The sequence below is a fragment of the Lissotriton vulgaris genome, chromosome 3_1 (genome assembly GCF_964263255.1).
Source record: "Lissotriton vulgaris chromosome 3_1, aLisVul1.2, whole genome shotgun sequence".
Classification (NCBI taxonomy): Eukaryota; Metazoa; Chordata; class Amphibia; order Caudata; family Salamandridae; genus Lissotriton; species Lissotriton vulgaris.
The window spans coordinates 349,398,090-349,419,948 of record NC_141689.1 but is presented as its reverse complement, the minus strand read 5'-3'; the positions used below and the strand labels follow the sequence as shown (position 1 = coordinate 349,419,948).

At 46.0% G+C, this 21,859-nt stretch overlaps 1 protein-coding gene across 1 annotated transcript in view; it reads right to left on the bottom strand.

Moving 5' to 3' along the window:
- The window catches only part of OSMR (oncostatin M receptor), a 410,044-nt gene that overhangs the window by 88,049 nt on the left and 300,136 nt on the right, over positions 1 to 21,859 (bottom strand). Inside the window, exon 13 of the mRNA XM_086960555.1 lies at positions 14,388 to 14,573. Coding sequence (XP_086816681.1) covers positions 14,388 to 14,573 — 186 coding nt within the window. The remainder of the gene's footprint in view (positions 1 to 14,387; positions 14,574 to 21,859) is intronic.

Below are 21,859 nucleotides of genomic sequence, written 5' to 3'. Positions count from 1 at the left end.
GCTTCAAAGGCGTCATGTCCTTTGAAGTTCCTGCTACTGCCAACACAGATCTTGCAGGGGAGAAAGTGTTATTACCTCTGCCCAGAGCAGGCATTATCTCTAGATCCACAGAGCTGTGACTCTCTACCTAGGGGTCCAGAAACATGTCTGTTGATGGCAGGATGGCTACAACTAGCCAGGGACAACACTAGTATTGGGTAGGGTTCAGGAAATACTCTAGCCGGGTCTCATGTGTGAATTTATTAATACATCCAATACTGGCATCAGCAAGGATTTATTAAGACAATATGTTTGGTACCAAACATCTTAGAAATCAAGGAAGCCATCATGCAGGTAGGAAACTCATGTTGATGAGTATCCAGCCCATGTACTATTTATGGCTTCCCTGTTCACTTACCACACACTGAATGGACTGGATATTGTAGGGATACATCTGTTCAAGTTGATAGGCCCTCACATAGGATAAGTGCACCTAGCCTAAGGGCTAAAGGCCTGTAGTAGTGGTAGCTTACATATATCTTGTGCAGTGTGGGGGTGGCATGGCACACAGGGCTGTGTGCCATGTTGACTCTTCGGTTTGTCCTGCATCTGGACACACGGCCTGCGATAGCAGCATCACCTGGTCTGGGTGAGGGGCCCCCAGGGGACCTCCTTCTGTCCCATGCCATGGGTATGAGGAGTACCATTTACCGGGGCTTACAGGGGAAACAGAAGTTGTGCCAATTGTGGTACAGTTTTAGGGAAAGGAAATCTGGCACTGAGTACGTGGTTAGCAGGGAATCCGTGCACTTACAGTTCAAAAGTACATCAGACATCAGGCAAAAAAGTGTGAGTTAACCATGTCAAAAGAGGGTCTTTCCTACACTCTCCTTCCTTCTTTGAGCAGGGAGGCTTATATATGCTAGGCAGATCCACAGCTTTCTAGCAAGCTTAAAAGACTTCAGGTGGTGTCCTTTCACCTCAGGGAGACTGGCTGCCATGCAGAAACCAGCCCTGGTCTCACAGCAGCTCACATAGTTTGCAGAACTCTCTTCACTGGTCAAGAAGAACTTGGAACTGAAAGAAACTTAGGTGGTTTGGATCCAACTTATGCTCATTTCCCAGACAGGGGTTGGGGGTCCACAGTCTAAGCAGTAGCGGCTCCTCTATAGGGGCGTTTGGGCGCCGCCCCCCTGCTTTCTCGCTGTGCGAGAAGGCAGAAACAAATGGTAATTATTACTGTAATAACTACCATTTGTTTCTGCCTTCTCGCACGGCGAGAAAGCAGAGTTTCCTGGTTAGGGGTGGGCGGTCCTGCTCGAGGGTAGGGTGAGTGGCTTGTCCACTGTTGTGCGTCCTGACTGTTTGGGCAGCCTGAGGCTGCCCAAACAGTCAGTATGAACAACAGTGGACAAGCCACTCCCCCCTGCTCTCGAGCAACACCGCACACTCTCCCTGTTCTTGCTGTATGCTGCAGCATACAGAGAGAAAATGACCCGGGTGGTCCAGCGGCCTCACCAATCACAACGCTACGGGGAGGGAGGCTGCCTGCAGCCTTCCTGATGACGTGACGTGCCCTGCAGGAATTCAAAACCAGGATGGCGGGAGTCGGGAGTTTCCGGGACGGTAAGTTTACTTTATTTTATATATTTTTTTCCCTTACACCCCTCCCGCCTCCCCCCTCATCCTCTCCAGGGCACGACTACCCCATTTCCACACCCCCCCCCTACCCGCCCGTAATGCCGGCCATGACTGGCACAGTCACCCACGCAGCTACGCTTCAGTCAGGGTGGCGGGTTTAAGGGCATTGTTGTGATGAAGCAGACACACTCTAATGGAAATGTACAGTATTGTGTCACTTTAAACAATTTAAAGGTGGACATTGTGAGGAGTTTGCGGAGGCAATGTGCATTGCATTACTGTCGATCATTATGGCTCGGACATCTCCTGGGTGCTTTGAGCTTTTACCAGATGCTGCACTGTGCCCCCGAGGGGCTCCTGTAACTAGTATTCCTGGTGATCTGCTGGCTCTGAAGCGTGAACGCTCGCGCTGGTGTGCATAGGTGCAACAGGGAGCATCTTCAGGTATCATGCCGTCCGTGCACTTGCACCGAAGCACTACCTCTGCGAGTTGATTCAGGCGTTGCAGGAGGGCCATTTTTCACTGACACTGTGACGCATTATCTTGTCAACTTGCACTAACACACTTGATAATGATTGTGACGGATGTGTGCCGCCTTTGGTGTTGACGCACTTTCAAAAGCACAGTAGGTTTTATGTACACCTTTGCAAGCATAGACACAGCACTGATCATGTGCAGTTCACAATATATTTCCTATTGTTACCGTTACAGAAAAGTTATCTTTCTCCATTTCACGCGATAGAGAACTAAACTTATGCTTTCGTACCCCATTAAGACGTCAGCAGCTGGGCTGTGACCAGTCTCCCGGCTGCAAAGTGGGCAAAACTGCACATTTTGTCACCAAGTTACAAAACACTAGGTGTGACAGTGAAGTGAGGAAAATAAAGATGGGACCGCGCTCCTTCCCTTCATTTGTTCCCCCCATGCAGCTGTTATATATGTCTCCCGGCAGGCGGGTGTCACATCATGCTTGGCTCTTTGCATAATGACACTTTTTCAAAGCAGGAGGTCTAGTCCTTATTTTGTGCAGTCATCTCTTCTTGCTCGGCCTTGAAGTGGGTGACAGTCAGCCTACAGTGCCCGAACCAACCGAGCCCAGCAGCACAGGTCGACTGCCAGCCTGGGTACACTCTTTCATTTGCATACAGACAGAATAGCTTGGAAGTGCACTGATAAAATCTCGTTTTCCAGAGGTGTTTCTTTTGCTTGCCAATAATTATTTTCTTTTTCGATATATACATAGGAAAACAGAATATTTAAATGATCTGTGTGTTTTAAACTGTAAAAATATAGGTTATGCTGCAACCCATGCCGATGGTAGCCCATCTGCTGGGTGTCAAGACTTCCATTACATCTGTCCTTATTTGGGCCCTGCCTTCTATCTTCGTATGCAGATTCCATTTCAGACATGAGAATACTGTTGATAACTAACTGCATCAGGTGCATCGACCTGGTCTCCCATTGAGGCTGTAGTGGCGCTGAAACAATTAAAATGCACCATTTGCCCAAACTTTTTTTTTGTTTTAAATTCTCTGGGAAAGAACTTCCTTCCACAAACCACTTTTATGTCAATTAGGCTTACTCTCGACGTAACTCCCACCTTTAAAAGGTTTACGTCCTACCACTTTTAAATATCAGCAGCCGCCACTGAGTCTAGGGTACTGGAACTGGTTTTGGTTGAGTCCCTTTCAATTTGTCAGCACAGACTCAACCATGTGCAAATAAGACTCAAATTTGGATGCCCACTTTTCAGTTAAAACACTTCAGTCAGGCTCCCTTTGGCTGTGTTTGTGAATAACGTCTCCTGGAGCCACAATATATATATGTGTGTGTTTGGCTTCAGATGTTAAGCTCTGGAGAAGACCATAAAAGGGGAAAAAGTAACAGCTCCAGGAGGACGCAAACATGCCTGAACCAAGCACGGAACCCACCATATGCAGACACAAGAACATAACACCGGCCCTCACTATAATGGATAAGCCCAAGCGTACCACATACTTTCAGTAAAAAAACAGCCTAGATAAAAGATTCAAAATCCATAATGCCTGTGGGGATACTAAGTGTTGGTAGTCTGAAAAGGCATTTTAAAAAGCTATTCTTGCATAGGGATAATGGTGTGACATTAATGTAAATACAGATTTTTGTTCTTAAAGTGAGGAATCCTGCCACTGTGCCTTATAAACTTTCAAGACAGGGGATACCATTCGTCCATCTTGCTCCTTCTGAAAGCTTGTAGTCACACTCATACACTGTGTATGGTGGTTTCTTGACATTTCCATTCTATGTCCGTTAATACCCCCATGCTCAAGTACATAATTGTACACTAACTTCAGTGGTATGCTACCCAACTTGAAATTATTCCTATGCAGTTCAATACAGGTAAAATGTGTACGGTGTTCATCAAATTGGTCTAGTAGATTATGTAGGTCACTCAGCATCTTGGAGGCCAATATTAATTTGATTTTACCACAAAAAACTTCAAAATAGATGACAGATTTGATAAAAATACAGTCCTACAAATACACAGGATAAAAGGTAAGCATGTAATGCTTCAAACCCATCCTCATGTACAAAGAGACTTGTTGGAGTGCAGTGGTTGATATTACACTGTGACCAGCCTCACCATCTGAGGAGCACGGAATGTTCAGACGCTTCGCAGCGCAAAATAACTTTTTTAGAAAGTAACAAACTGCCCATCTTATTAATAATAATGGGGCAAGAATCGGCATCTGGCCTGCATAAAGTAGCAAATGCTAGGATGAAGTCCTGTATAGGTTAGCACATCTCCATCCCATCATTTACATTAGGAATATGCTTGCATTATGATTCATGCCCCTTTAAAAGGGTAGGGATCAGAGGGCCACAAGCAGTACTGTTGCCTCTATTTGATGTCCTCATCTTCCACATGCAGGGTGGAAGCAGTCCATTGAGGACCGTTTACACTGTGCCAACTGTTACTTCCTTCCGTCAGCGAAATCTAACAATTCATGCTTTGCAACCATAAAAACAGCAATATATATTTGTAAAATTCATAATGGTAATGCGGAGGTCACAGAAATCTGAGCAGAAATCACTGCATTCTTCCTTGCAAATTCCAGACCTTCTGCAAGAGATTACTGTCACAGACATGGTAACCAAGCATTAGCTTACAGAATGGAACATGATGTGATTCATGAAAAGGCACCACTGCCATGTTGGATCTGAGCACAATGCTGTTCCTATGGGATGCACCACTGCCCAGGTTATTGCATTAAACAAGAAGATAAACCTCGCTGAGCAGAGCGGCCCCTAATGCATTTTCACACTGGCTCAATTTCTGCCTCCACCGTGCTTCCCAATAACACAGAGATGGTGGGACTGGGCTTTAGCAGCTCTCAAGATGCATGAAGGGCATTTGCCACAACATCTGCCAGGTGCTCTGCTTTACCTCCAATGATCAGGAGGATGGAAGCAGGAGCACAGTGGAGGACTTGGCTTCAGGAGGTGGACTCGCTATTGTGCTTGTAAGTAGCAGAGCAGACCACTAGGGCAGGAAGAGATCAGCAAGGTGGACTATAGGATACTTCCTAACTTCAGGTTCCTCGTCAATCTATTGTCCGAGCATTGATTTTGTCCAGTGTGCTTTATATATGTGGCTCTTCACCTATCAAATAAAGTTCATATGTAATCCATACAAACCCCCTCCAAACCCAGCAAAGTGGCAGTACACCAAGCTCTGCCCGAATCACAAGTCGAGCGCCCATTGCACACAGATCTGCCTGACATTATGAAGGGGCAGAGCCCCTCATTGCACAAAACCTTAAAACAAGAGCCTCTTACTCTCCCCGAACAGATTCGCTCTCTCACCACAGGAAAGCCCTAATTTAAGCAAAAGCAGGTCAGACGAGCATGCCATCAGAGCTCAGAAAGCAGTACTCCAGGCACACATCAGACACACACCCTCATGACAGTAGACTTAACTCCAGCATGAGCATTTACAAAATGTATCCAAACAGAACTGTTTACCAGACAGATCATTGGGCTCACACATGTGATGAGACAACCCTTGGGAATGTACCTAACAGAATACATTACCCTACTTCACACTGGTACCACTGTCTCATTCCACTAGAGCATAACATTGGCCATCTCAGTGAGGATACAGAAATCCTCATAACCAATCTAAATGGTGTCTAAAAGAGAAAAATGTGAATGCACCAGGGTTTAACACACTCACATGATAGACTCTTACACCCTCCCACCCCCTCGTGTTAACTTGCATCCACGGCCATTTATACCGCCCACGACCATCAACATCCAAAAAGTTCACCCAATCCGCAATCCAAGGAGGACAATGGAGCTCTGTCGCTGTCCTACCAAGGTTTCGAACAGGTACAGGCCTTACCGACCTGTGACATACTGATTGTGGCACTCACCAATAAGCAAAGGACACACTTCAAAATGCAGAATGTCAATCGAGAGAACCTGATTGTAATACTACTTATCCCTAACTACTTAAATAGCCTACAAGAGACTGAGATGACACTGAAATGCATGCTACACAACTCGAGATCAGTGGCTAAGCATGCTACAGACATAGGCAAAGCTATCCCATTCTATGGGTTGGACATACATCCAAAGCTGTACAATGTAAAGATAGTAAAAGCCAATAAGATGAGTTCCTTCGTAAGGTCATTGAACTTAGAGGTGACTTGCAATAGCTTTATAATGTATGGTAGGGGTAATGTATTCCTTATAATGCATGGTCACACCATCATCCATCCTACACACTACTTAAATCCTTTGTGTGTTGCTCTAGGTATGAAACAGATGGGGTGCTTTTAAACATGAAAAATAAAAGTAGAACCTGAAGCAACATTTAGATATTTGTTGCAAAACATATTAGAATTACTTTAATATAAGCCAGATTCATAAATGCTATAGCTTAGAACGTGTAGACGGAGACAGAGATATTCTAAAGCGTGCAAAAAATAAACAAGTTGCCATAAATAGCTCCCCTCTTCTGATCACTGTTCAGTCAGAATAAACTAGAGCAGAAGCAGGAAAAGCCAGGTTTTGTTTTCGCTATTAAAACTGATGTTCCATGTTCTGCCTTCCCCCTAGGCTGCTGGCTCTGCCAGCAGGCATTGTGATGTCTGAACTCAACTGTAATAAATTATAGACGGGGCGCCTCTACTGGGTGCGAGGTGTCCCAGTGTAAAGCCCGTTACAGTGGGACTCAAGTGAGGCTGGAGAATGCTGACCTATGTTGGGCCTGTCAAGGGAACCCCGTGCCTGACCTCAAGATGGCGCCGATCTGGGGCAGACCGTGGAGGCGACTAGGAGTACACAAACAATTACGAAGCATGAGGGAGCACTTGGGGCTGCGCCGCCCTCCTCAATGAATCTATCCTGACCATCAAAGCTAGGGCGCTGACTTCTTGGGCTTAAGGACACAGACACATTGCAGGCGCCTGACCATAAGAGGGTGCCCACAGTGTGAGCTATCTCACAAGCCAGGCTCCCTGGGAGTACACTACCCACTTGACTCAACAGTTCCTGGGAGGCTTTCATCTAGAGTGGTGGCTTGCGACCCAGTGGAGGAAGATGCATTTTTCTGCTCCTTTCACACCCCCCTCCCCCTGTGGAGGGCAATGGTGAGACCTAGTGTCCTTTTTAAGAACTATTGGGAGTCTGGCCCTTCCCTGTTAACCTCTGTCATTCTCGGCACACTCAAGGTGTGGATAAGGGTCCCAGGATGCCCGACCCCAATATGGCAGACAGTGGTGACCTTTTACCCCCTTGCTGATATTTTACTTTTACTTACAAAAACCCTGCCAGGACTGTGCCTGATCTCAAGAGGACGTCTGGAATCTTCTCTGACTATGGCAGCCCCCCCCCCCGCCCGCACTATTCTGACATTCCCCTGAGTACACTTGACCCCTACCCGGACAGCGGAGTTCAAGCATTTTGTCCGATGCCTGGTGGAGCTCCTCTGGTCAGCTAATTGAGGAGATCGGCCTTGGTTTATCCCCTGACCGTCACCTGCCTGAAGGACACTGGACACTGTTTCTCCCCTTCTCCCTGTCTTGCCCTCCGCGTATTTCTGTCGCTCTGCATTTCCTTGTCTCCTTTCTTCCCATTTTTCTGACCGATGCCCGTTGGAGCTTCCTAGAGAGCTATAGAGGAGACTGGCCTCGATTATCTCCTTGGCCGTCACCTACCCACTTGGTCTTTGGGCTGACTTTCCTTTTATCTCTTTTCCATCTTCCCCCTAGTCCTCCACCTTCTGACTTCACCTCCTCCCTTTCCCTCCCTCTTGGTCTCTCCGGACTTGGACCCAGTTCTTCCTCGTCTCCCTGCTTTGGCTCCTTCCTCCCCTCCTTTCCTATAAATTCTCTCAACTGCGCTGTTTGTTAACTGTACCTTACTACGCTATTTTAACTGATGTAATTTGTAACTCAATGTTCCTCTGCTATAGCGCTCTGATAGCTACGGGTCAAGCCAGTGCTTTATAATCCTTTTGATGTACCTTCTAATGCACCGTTCCCCTGGATAAGCGCTCTGATATCTCTGGGTCTAGATAGCGCTATATAACCTTTGCAAATCAAATAAACAAAAAACTGTTTTTTCCTGAACGCTGGGACCTGAGCAACATGGCTGGTGACGGGTGGAGCTGTTTGACAGCAAATGAGGTGTCTGGCCCTGGTTTTCCCCCTTGACCGTCACCCACCCAGCCGGACATTGGGCATTGTTCCTCCTCGTCTCCCCGCTATTACTCCTTCCTCACCTCCCTCCTACGAATTATTGAAACATTGTTTATGTGTACTGTACCTTACTATGCTCTTGTATCTGATGTAACTTGTAATGCAACAATCCTAAATGTAAAGCTCTTTGATACCCTCTTGGGTCAAGTTTGCGCTATATAAAACTTTATAAACAAATAAATAAATAATAAATAAAATAATAGCATAACAGGTCTCTGTGAACATATTTGAGTGATTGGTTTTTCCCTTGAGAAGTTGCGCTTATTCTCTTTGTCATTAAAATGAAATGCTAACCAAGTCAAATTTGTTTCATTTCTCTTGGAAAACCAATGGTCAATGAGGTCTAAACTTAATTTACTCTTCATGACTTAGGTCAGAGCTCTCAAGATTTTAAATTCTTTGCAGTGAATAATATCTAGTGCTGTTAGAATTTGGGGTCTCATTTACAAGAAACCAGCGCACCCGGAGCGTCACTTGTATGACGTTCCGGTGGTGCAGGCCTCTCAATCATATCTATGAGGCGACGCAAAGCCACCCTGCATGCCTTTTCATGACCTCATAGATTTGCAGTAAGGCAAGGCAGCGCAAAGCGCAGCCTTGCCTTGCTCTACGGTAAGGGGGTGTCCCATAGGTGTTGCTGTAGGTTTTCCTATGCAACACCCATGGGTTTTGACACATTCCCAGATTTACAAAGATCTGTAAACATGGGAATGCGTCAAAACTGTGGTGAGGCGTAACAAGGAGAAATAATTTTACTTCTCATTTTTGCATTGTGCAGCACACATAAAAAGAGGAAAATGCTTCCATTGATTGGTTTTGTGCAGGAATATGTCCCTTCCTGCACAAAACAATCATGCCAACAACACAGACACACACACACAGCAACACAATGAATACATCAAGAAAAGACTCTACTCCTGAAATATAGAGCATGTCTTTCTGAGTAAAACAAGATCAAAATGACAAAATTCTCCTGCAGTTACTCTACAGCGCGCAGAGTCTTGACTTTTTACCACACACCAGTCGAACAACGATCAGGTTGTGGCGGTATATGGTTCGACGAATGGGAGGGCACATGCGGCTGATGCAGGCGACGCCCTTATGGCACGGGAACTATTTACATCAGGTGGCCGCACTGAAAGAATTCCGCCAATGGGACCTGATTGAGATTTCCACTTTGGGGGACATTATGTGGGGTACCATCCTTAAATATTTTCAGTGACTGCAGGAGGAGTTTCATCTTCACAAAACCCAGTTTTATAGGTGCCTCCAATTACTTCATGCCTTGGCTCCCTCACTTGCAGACATCACCGGCCACCCTGTACTCCATCCGCTAGAAGGCCGCCTTCTTATGGGTGACTTAGGTGCACACAAAATAAGACAGATAAACCAGACGCTGACGGCGAACTTCAACACACCCTACATAAAATGAGGAGGGCGTGGCAGGACGACATTCCAGACCTGACGGATGATGACTGGGCGGAGGCGATAGCTAGTCCTCATGGCATAGCAAGCGCTTCCAGATACTGTCTTATCCAATTTAAGTATGCGCTTGCGTGTATTATACTTGTGTTCGCATTTGGAGGAATGGGAATGGTGGCATCCCCCAGTGCTTACGATGTGGTAGGGAGGAGGGACATTTCTTCATACGGTGTGGAGTTGTGTGGCTCTACAGCCCTTCTGGCATAGGTTATCGACCTGCGTTAAAGAGGTGCTGTCCTGGGACCTCCCGCATGATCCAGAATTTTTTTACTTCACAGTACTGAAGACATAGATGGGAACCGATGTAAGCAGCACCTTGTCTTTCTCGCCCTCACAATCACTAAACAGGATAGCGCTCAGTTATGGAAGGGTGCTTCTCCACTGACAATAGGAAAGTGGCGAAGAGAACAAGACAAATGCATGGGTGCAGAGGTGGATGTTTTTCAAGCGAGGCGTGGCCCCCAAAAACATTGAAAAATATGGTCTCGGTGAGCCGCATACCGGGGCATTGAGCTTCCTCCTCTCCCATCATAATCCCCATAACAGTAGCCCTATGGGAGGTTTGCAGACTAAGTATGGGCGCAAAATCTGTTCCGCTCGTTGAATTTGCGGATTTTTGGCAATTTCGCGATCCGCGAATTTTGGGAAATTGCCGAAAAACCTGTAAATCCGCTCACAGGCGGATATTTTATTTTTCGCACATGCCTGAGTTAGAGCTCAAATTCAGTAACGTTCAGCCCAAAACATTTGTGAGCACGGTCGAGGCTAGGTAGGTGTGCTTCCTCCCTATATCTACCGCCTACAATTAGATATAATCCTTGATGGAGGTCTTTGCATCCACGAGTTTCTCGAGCGCAATCCCTGTGTACTTCCTGTGACCAAGAGGCTACTTCCTTCTCATCTGCTGCTCTGATTGGTCTCTGACCCTTTATAAACAAGAGGCATGTGAATTCGCATGGAAGCCCCACCAGTTTGGCCCCGCCCCACACACACTAGGATATGTGACGTCTTCCCGCCCTTTCCTCACTATGATGGACAGCTCACTCGAGGGACCTCTGCGCCTTTCGGCGCAGTGGCAAAATTACAGACACACGTGGTCAATGGAGACAACTCTTCTGGCCCTTTACGCAGCTGTAGTTTAGCAAAAGCACTAAACATTTACCCAACGAGGTAGCACTTACTGATTAGCCAGTAGAAAGTTCTCCAGTTGAGTAGAGGTATGGCACAACACGGTGGCATCTTCGTGGATAAATATGCAGGCAGGATTCATTCTGGCACGATGCTCCTGTCACAAAATTCAACCTCAACAGGAAGCACTTACAGATATAAATAAAGCAGGTGCCCGAGTTGAAGCTCAAATTCAGTCACGCATTATAATCAGCTCAAACAACTAGTGAACACGGTCTAGGCTAGGCAGGTGTGCTTCCTCCCTATATCTACCGCCTACAATTAGATGTAATCCTTGATGGAGGTCTTTGCATCCACAAGTTTCTCGAGCACAATCCCCGTGTACTTGCAGTGAACAGGAGGCTACTTTCTTCTCATCTGCTGCTCTGATCAGTCTCTGACCCTTTATAAACAAGAGGCATGTGAACTCTCATGGAAGCCCCGCCAGTTTGGCCCCGACCCACACACACTAGGGTATGCAACGTCTTCCCGCCCTTTCCTCAGTATGATGGACAGCTCACTCGACTGTTTTTATTATATGTAATACATTTTTGATATATAGAATTTCTTAGAAATTGTCTTTTTGCATTTGGGGCTTCTTCCTTTTTCTTGTTTCTCTCTCTTTCTTCTTCATTTCCTTTATATTTTTGTATAATTGCTTTGTTTGAGATTGTGATGTATGTTATTTGTATACTTGAAGCAATTTGCCTCTTGAACAATTGTTAGATGTATATACAGAATGCGGATAAGCCTCTTTTTCCTGTGTTTGTGGCTGTGTAGATGGAATGCACAAAGTGTAGCTATCACCCAGCCCAGATGTGTATTGGAAACAGGCTGCAAAGCACACAGAGTCATAAGCACAGAGAAATATCCACTTTCTAAAAGTGACCTTTCTAAAACAGTAATGTGAAATCCAACTTCATCAGTAAGGAGGATTTATCATTACCATTCGAAAGATATGAAACATGAAAAAGCTACTGTTCTCTGATCAGGAATTACAGCTTCAAAGTGTAGAAAATTATTCCGAATGCTAACCTATGGGAGGAGTAGGCCTCACAGTGTTGAAACAGAAAATGGGCTTTACCAGGACATGCAAAACATACCATGTCCTACCTTTTACTTACATAGCACCCTCTCTCCTTAGGGCTACCTAGGTCCCACTCTAGTGATGCCTTATATCAACTAAAAGGAGAGTTTAAGGCATGGCAAGTAGCTTTCAATGGCAAGTCGAAGTGGCAGTGAACCGCACACAGAGACATTGCAGTGGCAGGCCTGAGACACGTTTAAAAGGCTACTTTTGTGGGTAGCACAATCAGAGAGGCAGCCCAAGGTGTATATGGTATACCACTTTAAAGGGGACTTAAAGGTAAATCCAATATGCCAAAAGGGTGTAAACTAATTATACCATATTTTAGAGGGTAGAGCAGCATTAAAGTGCCCAGAGTCCTAAAGCTAACACAAAAAAGGTCAGAAAAATAGGAAGAGGAAGGCAAAATGTTTGGCTAACCCTTCAGAGAGGGCCATTTTTCAATAGGTGCCATCTTAAAACAAAAGGTCTAGTGACTTTAGTCCTACTGAGATATTTGTCATTGTTGCATAAAGTGTTAACTGAATTCTTGCATAAAGCACAGTTCAGTTTGTGTAAACCTTTGACTTCGCCCCAGTGGACGGTCAAAGGTTTGAAAAAGTTACTACTAGGACATTGAAACCTTTACAGGGAGGAACCTCTGCCTCTGATCTTGCCACAGATGTTCAATTACCAGCCACACTTAGGGCCTCATTTACAAGAAAATGATGCAGTGTGATGCTGCAAGCCATTCAGTGGCCTCATGCTGTGTCATTTTCAACGCACAGGGATGGGTCGCATGAACAACAATACAGTGCATCTCTGTGCTTTCCTCTGCGCTGGTGCACTTGGCTGCAATGCACCAGAGCAAGCACCATTGCCTCATTTTGCAAGGGTGCCTGTGTTGCAGGGATGATTGCTTTTGTGCAAGAAGGGACATCTTCTGGCACAAACACATTATTTAATTGCATTTTCCTCATGCTATGTGCTCTGCAGAATGCAGCACGCATAGAAAGAGGAAGAAGCGAGGAGAAACAAAAGTATTTCATCTCGTTGCACCTCCCTAATGCCACCCTTGGGGTGGCATTAGAATCTGATGCAGTCCCAGGTTTGAGATTCCTCATAAATCTGGGAATGCTTAAGATTTCATGGGTGTTGAGTGGAAACACCCACAGCAACACCCATAGAGTGCCCCTTTCATGCAGTGTTCTGCCTGAAAGGGACACATATTTACAAGGCCATGAAAAGCCATCTAAAGTGGCTTTATGTTGCCTTGTAGATATGCTGAAGCACATTGCGCCACCGGAGAGTCACAAAAAGTTTCGCTCTTGCGGTCCAAAAGGGCTGCTAGGGGCCTTGTAAATGGGACCCACAGTCTTCTTGTCCGACGTGCATTTTTTACCATCAGATATTCAACGTTCTCTGAGTAGTCCCGCTTAATGTATTTGATCACATTGGACCCCTGTTCAGAAACTGCCTGCCTTGTTGGTAATCAGTTACCGGTCCAATCACATGTTGACTGTGTCTTTGCCTTGGACCCTGTAGAGTGCTTCACTTCCTTTTGACTATGGTAATGCTGTATAAATACAATACGTTTTGGAGGTGCAAAGGTCGCTAGCCACTTCAATCTGACTGCCTGTATTTGTGGTTTGACTGGCTGAAGTGCCTAGATTTCTGTTGGCTCGCTGAATTATATTTTGACATTTTTGTCTATTTTCCCTTTTTTATTGATTTCCAATACAGAACCTTTTGTATTAAGTGTTTGAAATTCCAATTCACAAGTTACAAATTATTCGTTCTGTATCGTGTTTGTTGGTAAGAAAATGTGGTTTTCTGGATATCTAAACAACTTCTCTGGCAAAAATTTCAGGTTACTCCAGTTCTATCTTGAACCTGTTATTGGCAACTAACGGCGGCTGTAGTTATTGGAGGTCTTTTTTTTTTTTAAGCAAGTACAACTACCCTTATTTTTTTCATTACACATAAAAATCTATATGGAAAACCCATTTGGTGCAACTAGATTTTGACGAAACCATTTTGACTACCTGGGTGGAATTTCTAGAAGCCGACACTAGTTCCAAAGGACCTGAATTAAAAAGCATAAACCGGTGGGGGGTAAACTAGAATAACCAGTATTCCTTGAAAAGTACTTCGCAGTTACTGTTCTAAAGCTTTAAAAGGAATTGAAAGTAATTCACTTCCATTATGGTTCAAAAACATACACAAAAGGAAGGTAGTTCAAGCAACATGTGTAACTGAGCCTGTATGAAACTGACATCGTGCTCTGAGAAGAGTTGTTTTTTACCTGACTGTATCACCGCACTCGAGGTGCCCGGAGAATATTTCTTCCACTGGAAATCACAGTTTGGAGTCCTCGGATAGTTGCACCAGTCCACAACGTAGCCCTCTGTGGCTGTGGGGCTAGGCTTCCAGGAAATGTGAAACCCGTCGCCCGAGCCTGTAACTCTTTCTTCCTTAATATCATCTTGAGCTGCACAAAAACGAAAGGAAGCAAATGATTTGGCAGATTAGGAAGGGCCTGAAGTCGCAATGGTAGAGTGATGAGAACAGAAGTGAGAGTGTCTTCCATCTGGCCAAGGGGGAAGGAAGAGTGCGTTAATTAAAAATAAATGTACTTTTTTAACGAGATTTTCATTTCTTTTCCTTTCCTTTTAGGTAATTATCGTCACACATAGAAAGCATAAATTTGTTGTGAGTGGCCTCACCGGTACATTTTTTTTTCCCTTTTTATTATTTCTTTTCAGGATTATATTCACAAAGGAAAAGAGAAAAGTACAAAAAAGTGTCGTCAGGCATAACACTATGGATCTGGATCAGATTTACAAATACTGTGCGCTGTGTTTGATTGACAAAAGTGATGCAAACCAGTACAAAATGTTTTTTTTTGTTGTTGACTTTCCAGCGCAAAATTTGTTTTGCGCTGAAAAATTGCTGAAAAGCACTGCTTTACATAACTTGGCATCAAGGTGGCATTACATGGGTAGTACATGGGCATTCCCATGCAAATACCAATGCATTTGATGCAAAACACTATCTATCAAAACATTTTAGATAAATTGTGCGTCAACAATTTATGCCTCATGAAAGCAGGAGTTAAAAGGAAAACGTTTTAATTTTTCCTTTTTTCCAATTGTGCTTGTGTGCAGCACTGTACAGCAAACATACAAAGTAGGAAACGTTTTAAAAGTTGTGTATGCATGGTATATTGTACTGGAAAAGAACCCTTCTAGTACAAAACCTATGCTAGACTTGGGCACACACCCGTGCACTATGGTCAAATGTGTGTGCGTGGGGCTCGGAAACTAAATCCTGCGCCGGTGCTAGGGAGAGGGGAGTAGAGAGCCATATCTCTGTAGATATGGCGCTCTCCTGCTTCCGCCCTGTCATTTTCGGGTGCTGCGCATCGTTGCTTTAGAATTTATAAAATCTGGTCCTATATTGTTTGAATCTCCTTAATCCAGATGAAGAGAAATCAATAACTCCGATACTCGTAGAGAAGTGTGGCTCAATGGTTAGAGCGGCAGACCCTGATGCGGTAGTATAGCCGGGACCAGGGTTCAATTCCTGCCTCGGCGGGTCTCGGGCTCAATTTCCTCGGACCTGATTATTGTCGCTTCTGTGCCTATTCTAATCATGGGTCCGACTCTGCAACTCTGGGCAATAGCTTGCTTAATCTCTACAACCATTCTCTGTCAGGAAGCTCCGGTCTCGCCCTCCAGTCGACCCCGACCAGCTGAGCAGCCCTCCAGCCCGGGAGCTCCGGCGGCGGAAGCCAGTCGACCCCAGCTGAGTAGCCCTCCTTTGCTTTTGTTGGATCAGGCCCTCAGCTTGGGAGCTCCGGCGACTGCGGCCAGTCGACCCCATCTGAACTGCTCTCCCCTCGCGGCCCTTGATTCGGCTCCCTGCTTGGGAGCTCCGGCAATTGTAGCCAGTCGACCTCAGCAGGGTAGCCTTCTCCCTTTTCCGGTGGAGCCAGCTCTCAGTTTGGGAGCTCCGGCGAGCGAGGCCAGTCGACCCCAGCTGAGCGGCTCCTCTACCCCCACTTTGGATCAGGCTCTCTGCTTGGGAGCTCCGGAGATCGCTGCCAGTCGACCCCAGCAGAGAAGTCATCTTTCTCCTTCCTTGGAGTCGGCCCTCAGTTTGGGAGCTCCGGCGTGCGAGGCCGTCGACCCCAGCTGAGTAGTTTTCCCCTTCCATCCTTGAAGGAGTTCGGCGACCTAGCCCTAACGATTTCCTCTGGCTCGCCTTTGGACCCTCTCCCCCCTAGACTCTGGAGGGTGTTTCAAGAGGACCTCTTCCAGCCCCTGCACGCCATCTGCTGTCAGTCATTCGAGACAGCTACTGTTCCAAGCTGCTGGAAGAAGGCAGTGGTATCCCCGCTTTTAAAAAAACCTACGCTCGACCCTGCCTGCCTTTCTAACTACCGGCCAATCTCCCTGCTCCCTTTTCCGGTTAAAATTATGGAAAAGCTGGTCACCCGTGCTCTGTCCAGTTTCCTAGAAGGGAACAGCTGGTTGGATGAGACGCAATTCGGCTTCCGCCCAGCACATGGGACGGAATCCGCGTTGGTGACCGTGTTAGACAACCTGCGGGCGCGAGTCGACAGTGGTCGGGCAGCATTCTTGGTGCTGCTCGACATGTCGGCCGCGTTCGACACGGTCAGCCATCCCACCCTGATTTCTAGGCTGGAGGAATGCGGGGTCAGGGACAAGGCCAGGGATTGGTTAATCTCCTACTTGGACTGCCGTCAGCAACGGGTTTCATTACCCCCCTTCAGTTCGGAGGAACGGAGAGTGGGACAAGGAGTACCTCAGGGCTCGGCCATCAGCCCCATACTCTTCAATGTCTACCTCCGCCCCCTGGTCCAGCTCATTAAAACCTTCGGTATCTCTGCATTTAATTATGCAGATGATACCCAGCTGGTCTTCTCTCTGGAGGGACAGGACGCAGTCACACTGGAGACTTTTCATCGGTGCATGCAGGCGACAGCGGAATGGCTCCGGCTGAACTCGTTACAGTTCAACGGAACTAAGACGGAGGTTTTACATTGCTCCACTGATCGAATTCCTCGCGACCTCCCAGTGGACTTCTGGCCTCCGTCCTTCTCAGAGACGGTGTCTGCGGCACAATCAGCGCGCAATTTAGGCGTCACTTTTGGGCCTAACCTGCAGTTGGATCTACATGTGAATAAGATCTCGTCAACATGTATGATGCTGATTCGTATGCTGCGCAAGGTCCTTCCTCTCCTCCCTGTGCAAGCCAGACCAGAAGTAGTGCGTTGTACCATCCTAAGTCGACTTGACTATTGTAACGCACTACTTCTGGAGGCCCCGGTAACACTCTTGGGCAAGTTGCAAAGGGTGCAAAACATCGCTGCTAAACTCGCCCTTTCTCGCCCTTACCATAGTTCTTCTACGGCAGCACTGCGAGAACTTCATTGGCTGCCAGTTCATCTTCGGGTGCGCTACAAAGCAGCATGTATTGTGTTCAGGGCTATTCACGATCTGGGCCCCATTCCTTTGCGGCGAATGTTTGCCTGGTACTGTCCATCGAGAGCCTTACGCTCTTCGTCATCCAGGCTATTGGTAGTCCCACGATTCCAGAGAGTGAGGATGGGGGGCCGCTCTTTCAGAGTAGCGGCAGCCAAACTCTGGAACTCTCTGCCTATATCCTTGAGAAGCCTTGGAGATCTCCTATCCTTTAGAAAGGCTTTAAAGACTCATCTTTTTCCTAGGATAGGCTGAGCTACTGTTTTCATTGAGTACGGGTCAAAGCGCCAGGATGCCCTTGGTGGTGACAGGTTGCGCTATATAAGTATGCCACAATACAATACAATACAATACAACGGCCCCAACAACGCTAAGGATGCATGACTTCACCTTGTGGACGCCTCACAGGGAAAGGCCAGGAAGGGTTCCTCGGCGGTATTCGTACAAGGCCGAGATGCCTACGGGTAGTCGTGCGCTATACAAGTGCGTAATCATTTCATATCTATTCAGTTAGGATGGAAACTCACATTAAATATGGTCAGCTTGTGATTGCTGCCCAAACCTTGAATACTTCCCTTCCAAAGTAGGATGTTATTTAACACTATGAATCAAGTTCCAGCTTTAAAATGAATAAGTGCACTTAATATTTCCTCAGGTCAACCATGTAAAAAAAACTTTGCCTAACCGTAACCATCTAAGTATCCTATCAAAACCAACTCCTCCATCTGAAGGTTTCCATGCAGGAAAACGGGGGTCACAGAACCCAAACACTAAAATGCGGACTTGAAGCAAATAGCTCACGCCAGCAAAGCTAGCGGTGAAAAAATCAAATATAGCTAGAGAAGTAGCTGTAAAAGGAGACAGGGGCCATATTATCAAGAAAGGGCGATGCATTATCGACGCTTTTATCACCAGGAAACTGCCCCGCTTTAGCTGCAGTTTCCTGCCGATAAAAGCGGCGATAATGTATCACCCTTTCTTGCTAATATGGCCACAGTGCTTTCAAAATCCGACAATGTAGCTAGACAATAATCTTCACCTACCGATTGGACATGAAACTGTTAAATGATTTCTGTAAATTGATCTTTCAGATATGTCTGTTTTCAGTGCTTAATTTGTGATAATAGAAGTGACAGACACGACCCACAGCAACTTCCACCGATGCCGAATGCCATTGCCAACATTATGGACTATTCTAGGTCACCCCATCTGTTGGGTTCTCCTGGAAGTGCTAGTTGTATCATTTTGTTTACAACATTTACTTGTTAACCATGTTGTTGACATGCTCTGCCAAAAATTAGGCTGAGAGCCCACCATGTGCTGTACTCACATAAAAAAGGGGTGGTGTTTAAAAATAAGTGCCATTGCCAAGCACCGGTAAACGCCTGAACAAATTAAGCACTCTCTGTTTTTAAACAGATATAGCAGGTCCAAGTACGGCAAAGTGGCCTGCATCACTTTCCTGCATATTTTGACTTATTTCCAGGAAATTTGCAGAATGAACAGCTGACCACTGGCACATGTGCAAAATGTACCAGGTGACATTTCCAATTACAGTTTCCTTTTACAAATGTTGTAGGCAGTAAAGCAGCAAAGTTGCAATGAACCCTATGGCAACAATGGAAAATGCTCCATTCATCACTAGTTGGGTAGTAAAAGACCAGCAATATTGCGACTAATTGACTGCTATGACTGACGCAGCTGGTGTAGCCGGTAGTGGTGGACGAAGGTTTCAAGTACAACACTTCACAACTTTGCAATTTATTTTTCAACTATGTCAGTTTTGCAAACCTTAACACTGGTTGTTTACAAAATTCGGGGTAATAAAATATACTATTCCCATACGAGCCGGACTAAGAACCAAAATAATCCCTGGGAAAAAATGTTCAAATAAGATTCCTTCCCTTCTTTCTCATTCTTTCTCTTTCCATCAATGTCCTGCCTCTCTCCTTTCTTCCTATCTATCTGATCTCTATTCTCTTTCTTTCCTTCCTCATTCATTCACATCTTTCTATCTCTCTTCCTCCTCCCCCCATTGTGCCAGCTGCAATAAAGTGACAGGTGCACCACCAGCAGGTTTGGGACTTCAAAAACGCCCTGCAAAAGTCAGCAGCCCACTGGGGAAAAGCCAGATGAGATAAATGGTCAGTCCAGGCCAAGCTGCCATACATGACCGAGAAGACGCCACTATACAACCGCTTCCCTTTTTATTGTGAAGATGGCTTTTTAGGCTCCTGTGAGTGTGACAAACTTCAGTATAGTCTATTACACATGCAGTAATGTTCTGTAGCCTATACACCCTCCCTAGAAACAAGTTCCTGGGTCCTATCCTGAGAGGATCAATTGCAAAAAGTGTTGTTTCTCGATATGTTGGGAGATATTAGTATCTGTGAAAATATGGGTTACTTTTTAAGTAATATTGTTAAGATCCGAAGGGCCTTGCCTTAACTGCCTGTATTTTTACTTGTTTTTATAACATTTGTACACACTGAATTTATCCCTCATACGTTTATGTGGCAACTGGATTAATTGCATTAATTGTACCTGTCTTCTTATTTACGTCTCAAGTTGCACGCACAATGTATTTTAGATTATATGTGCACTGTTTAATATGTTTTCTGTGATTTTGCCCTGACCTGCCCTGCACGTTGAAACCGGACCACAGGCACCAGGGGCTACCGCGGCAGGAGCCGTGTCATCTTTTCGTGCACGCCGGCGCTTATAGCTCCGCAAGGGCTCCCGCAGCGTGGGAGTCCGTGATTTTGCACGCTGAAACCGGACCACAGGCACCAGGGGCTACAGCGTCATCTCACTGCAGGGCCGTTTCTAGGTGTTTTGCCGCCCTAGGCGAGAATTGAAAAATGCCGCCCCCTTCCTTTTTCTACCATCACTCTCTCCCCCGTCATCCAGGCTAGAAGAATTAATGCATTAGATATAAAATAACTAGTATGATATAATATGCCTACCCTGCTGGCAATACCCTTGGCATGATTTTCTTCTGAGCTGCCACCTGTCTGCCCCTGAGAACTGACTGTACATCACATAGCAGTCTGTCTTCTTCTCACTGACTGTAAAGCTGTGTTAGTAGCTGCTCGCACCTGGGTCAGGTGATTGATTGTGAGAGCCACTGTGGTGCTTGCCAACGTAACTTCTCAGTCCGCCAAGTATCAGCCAGCAGAGCTTGTAATGTAGCTCTGTGTGACAAACTGCGAGTGGGGTGATGGTGCCACCAGCAGGGTTTAGCGCAGGTAGTGGGTGGCATGCAGGACCAGACCAGGGCGCACTGCTCAGCAATACAGCTTGTGGATTATGATGTGACTCGTTTTAGAGGTCCTTGTTGCTCAAATGGGTGTCGTTTCTGTAATTTATATATTTTTCTTGTTTTTATTGCTAGACTTTGCTTGTAAAAAGTGTCACTCATATTTGTTGAAATGTCACTCATAATTACAATGAATTCAAGAAAATGTCACACATAACAATCTGAAACCTTGGCAGCTATTCCCCCAGCCTCGCTCACATGCAGGGAGATTCCATCCCCTCACCTCACTTCAGTCACAGGCCGAATGGAGGCCTGGACAACATGGGGCCGTCACTGCCCACCCACCTCCATCTTATGATCTTTAGCCAGCCTGTCTGGCCTGCTGCAACAAACAGACCCGCCCCGCCCAAGCCACCATCCAAACCTCACTCAGACACCCTGCCTTCACCTTGTCCTCACCCCTCACAGTGCTGCTACCCCTACCCAGCTCTCACTCGGTGTTTTTCTCGCCAGTCCGGCTTTGACCGTGAGTGAGGACGAGCTTTGGAGTCTCGGAGATAATGATTCACTCACAGCAGGCCGCCGCCTCATTTTCATTTAACATTAGCAGGCCTGAGTGAACAACATTATTACATTTTTAGGGATGTATGACGGTACAACGCATACCGTCACAGCGTATCCCTTTACCACGCATCCCTTACAACGCAAGTCGTTACCACGACTTGTGTTGGGGGTGCGGATTTCGAATAGAATAATTTACTATTCTAACACCAGTCCCCGTGGACCCTAGGGAAGAAGTTGGGATAGTAAATTAACTATTTTTAAACCTTTAGCGCCCTCCAGCGCAAGTCGTGGTAACGACTTGTGTTGTAAGGGATGCTTGGTAAAGGTACCGCGTTGTAAAAACTTCGTGGTAAACGATGTTTACCTATTTTTAGATAGATTGCATGCATCCGATCCATCATATATATATATATTTATTTATTTTCGCAGCCAGTGGCCTTCGCT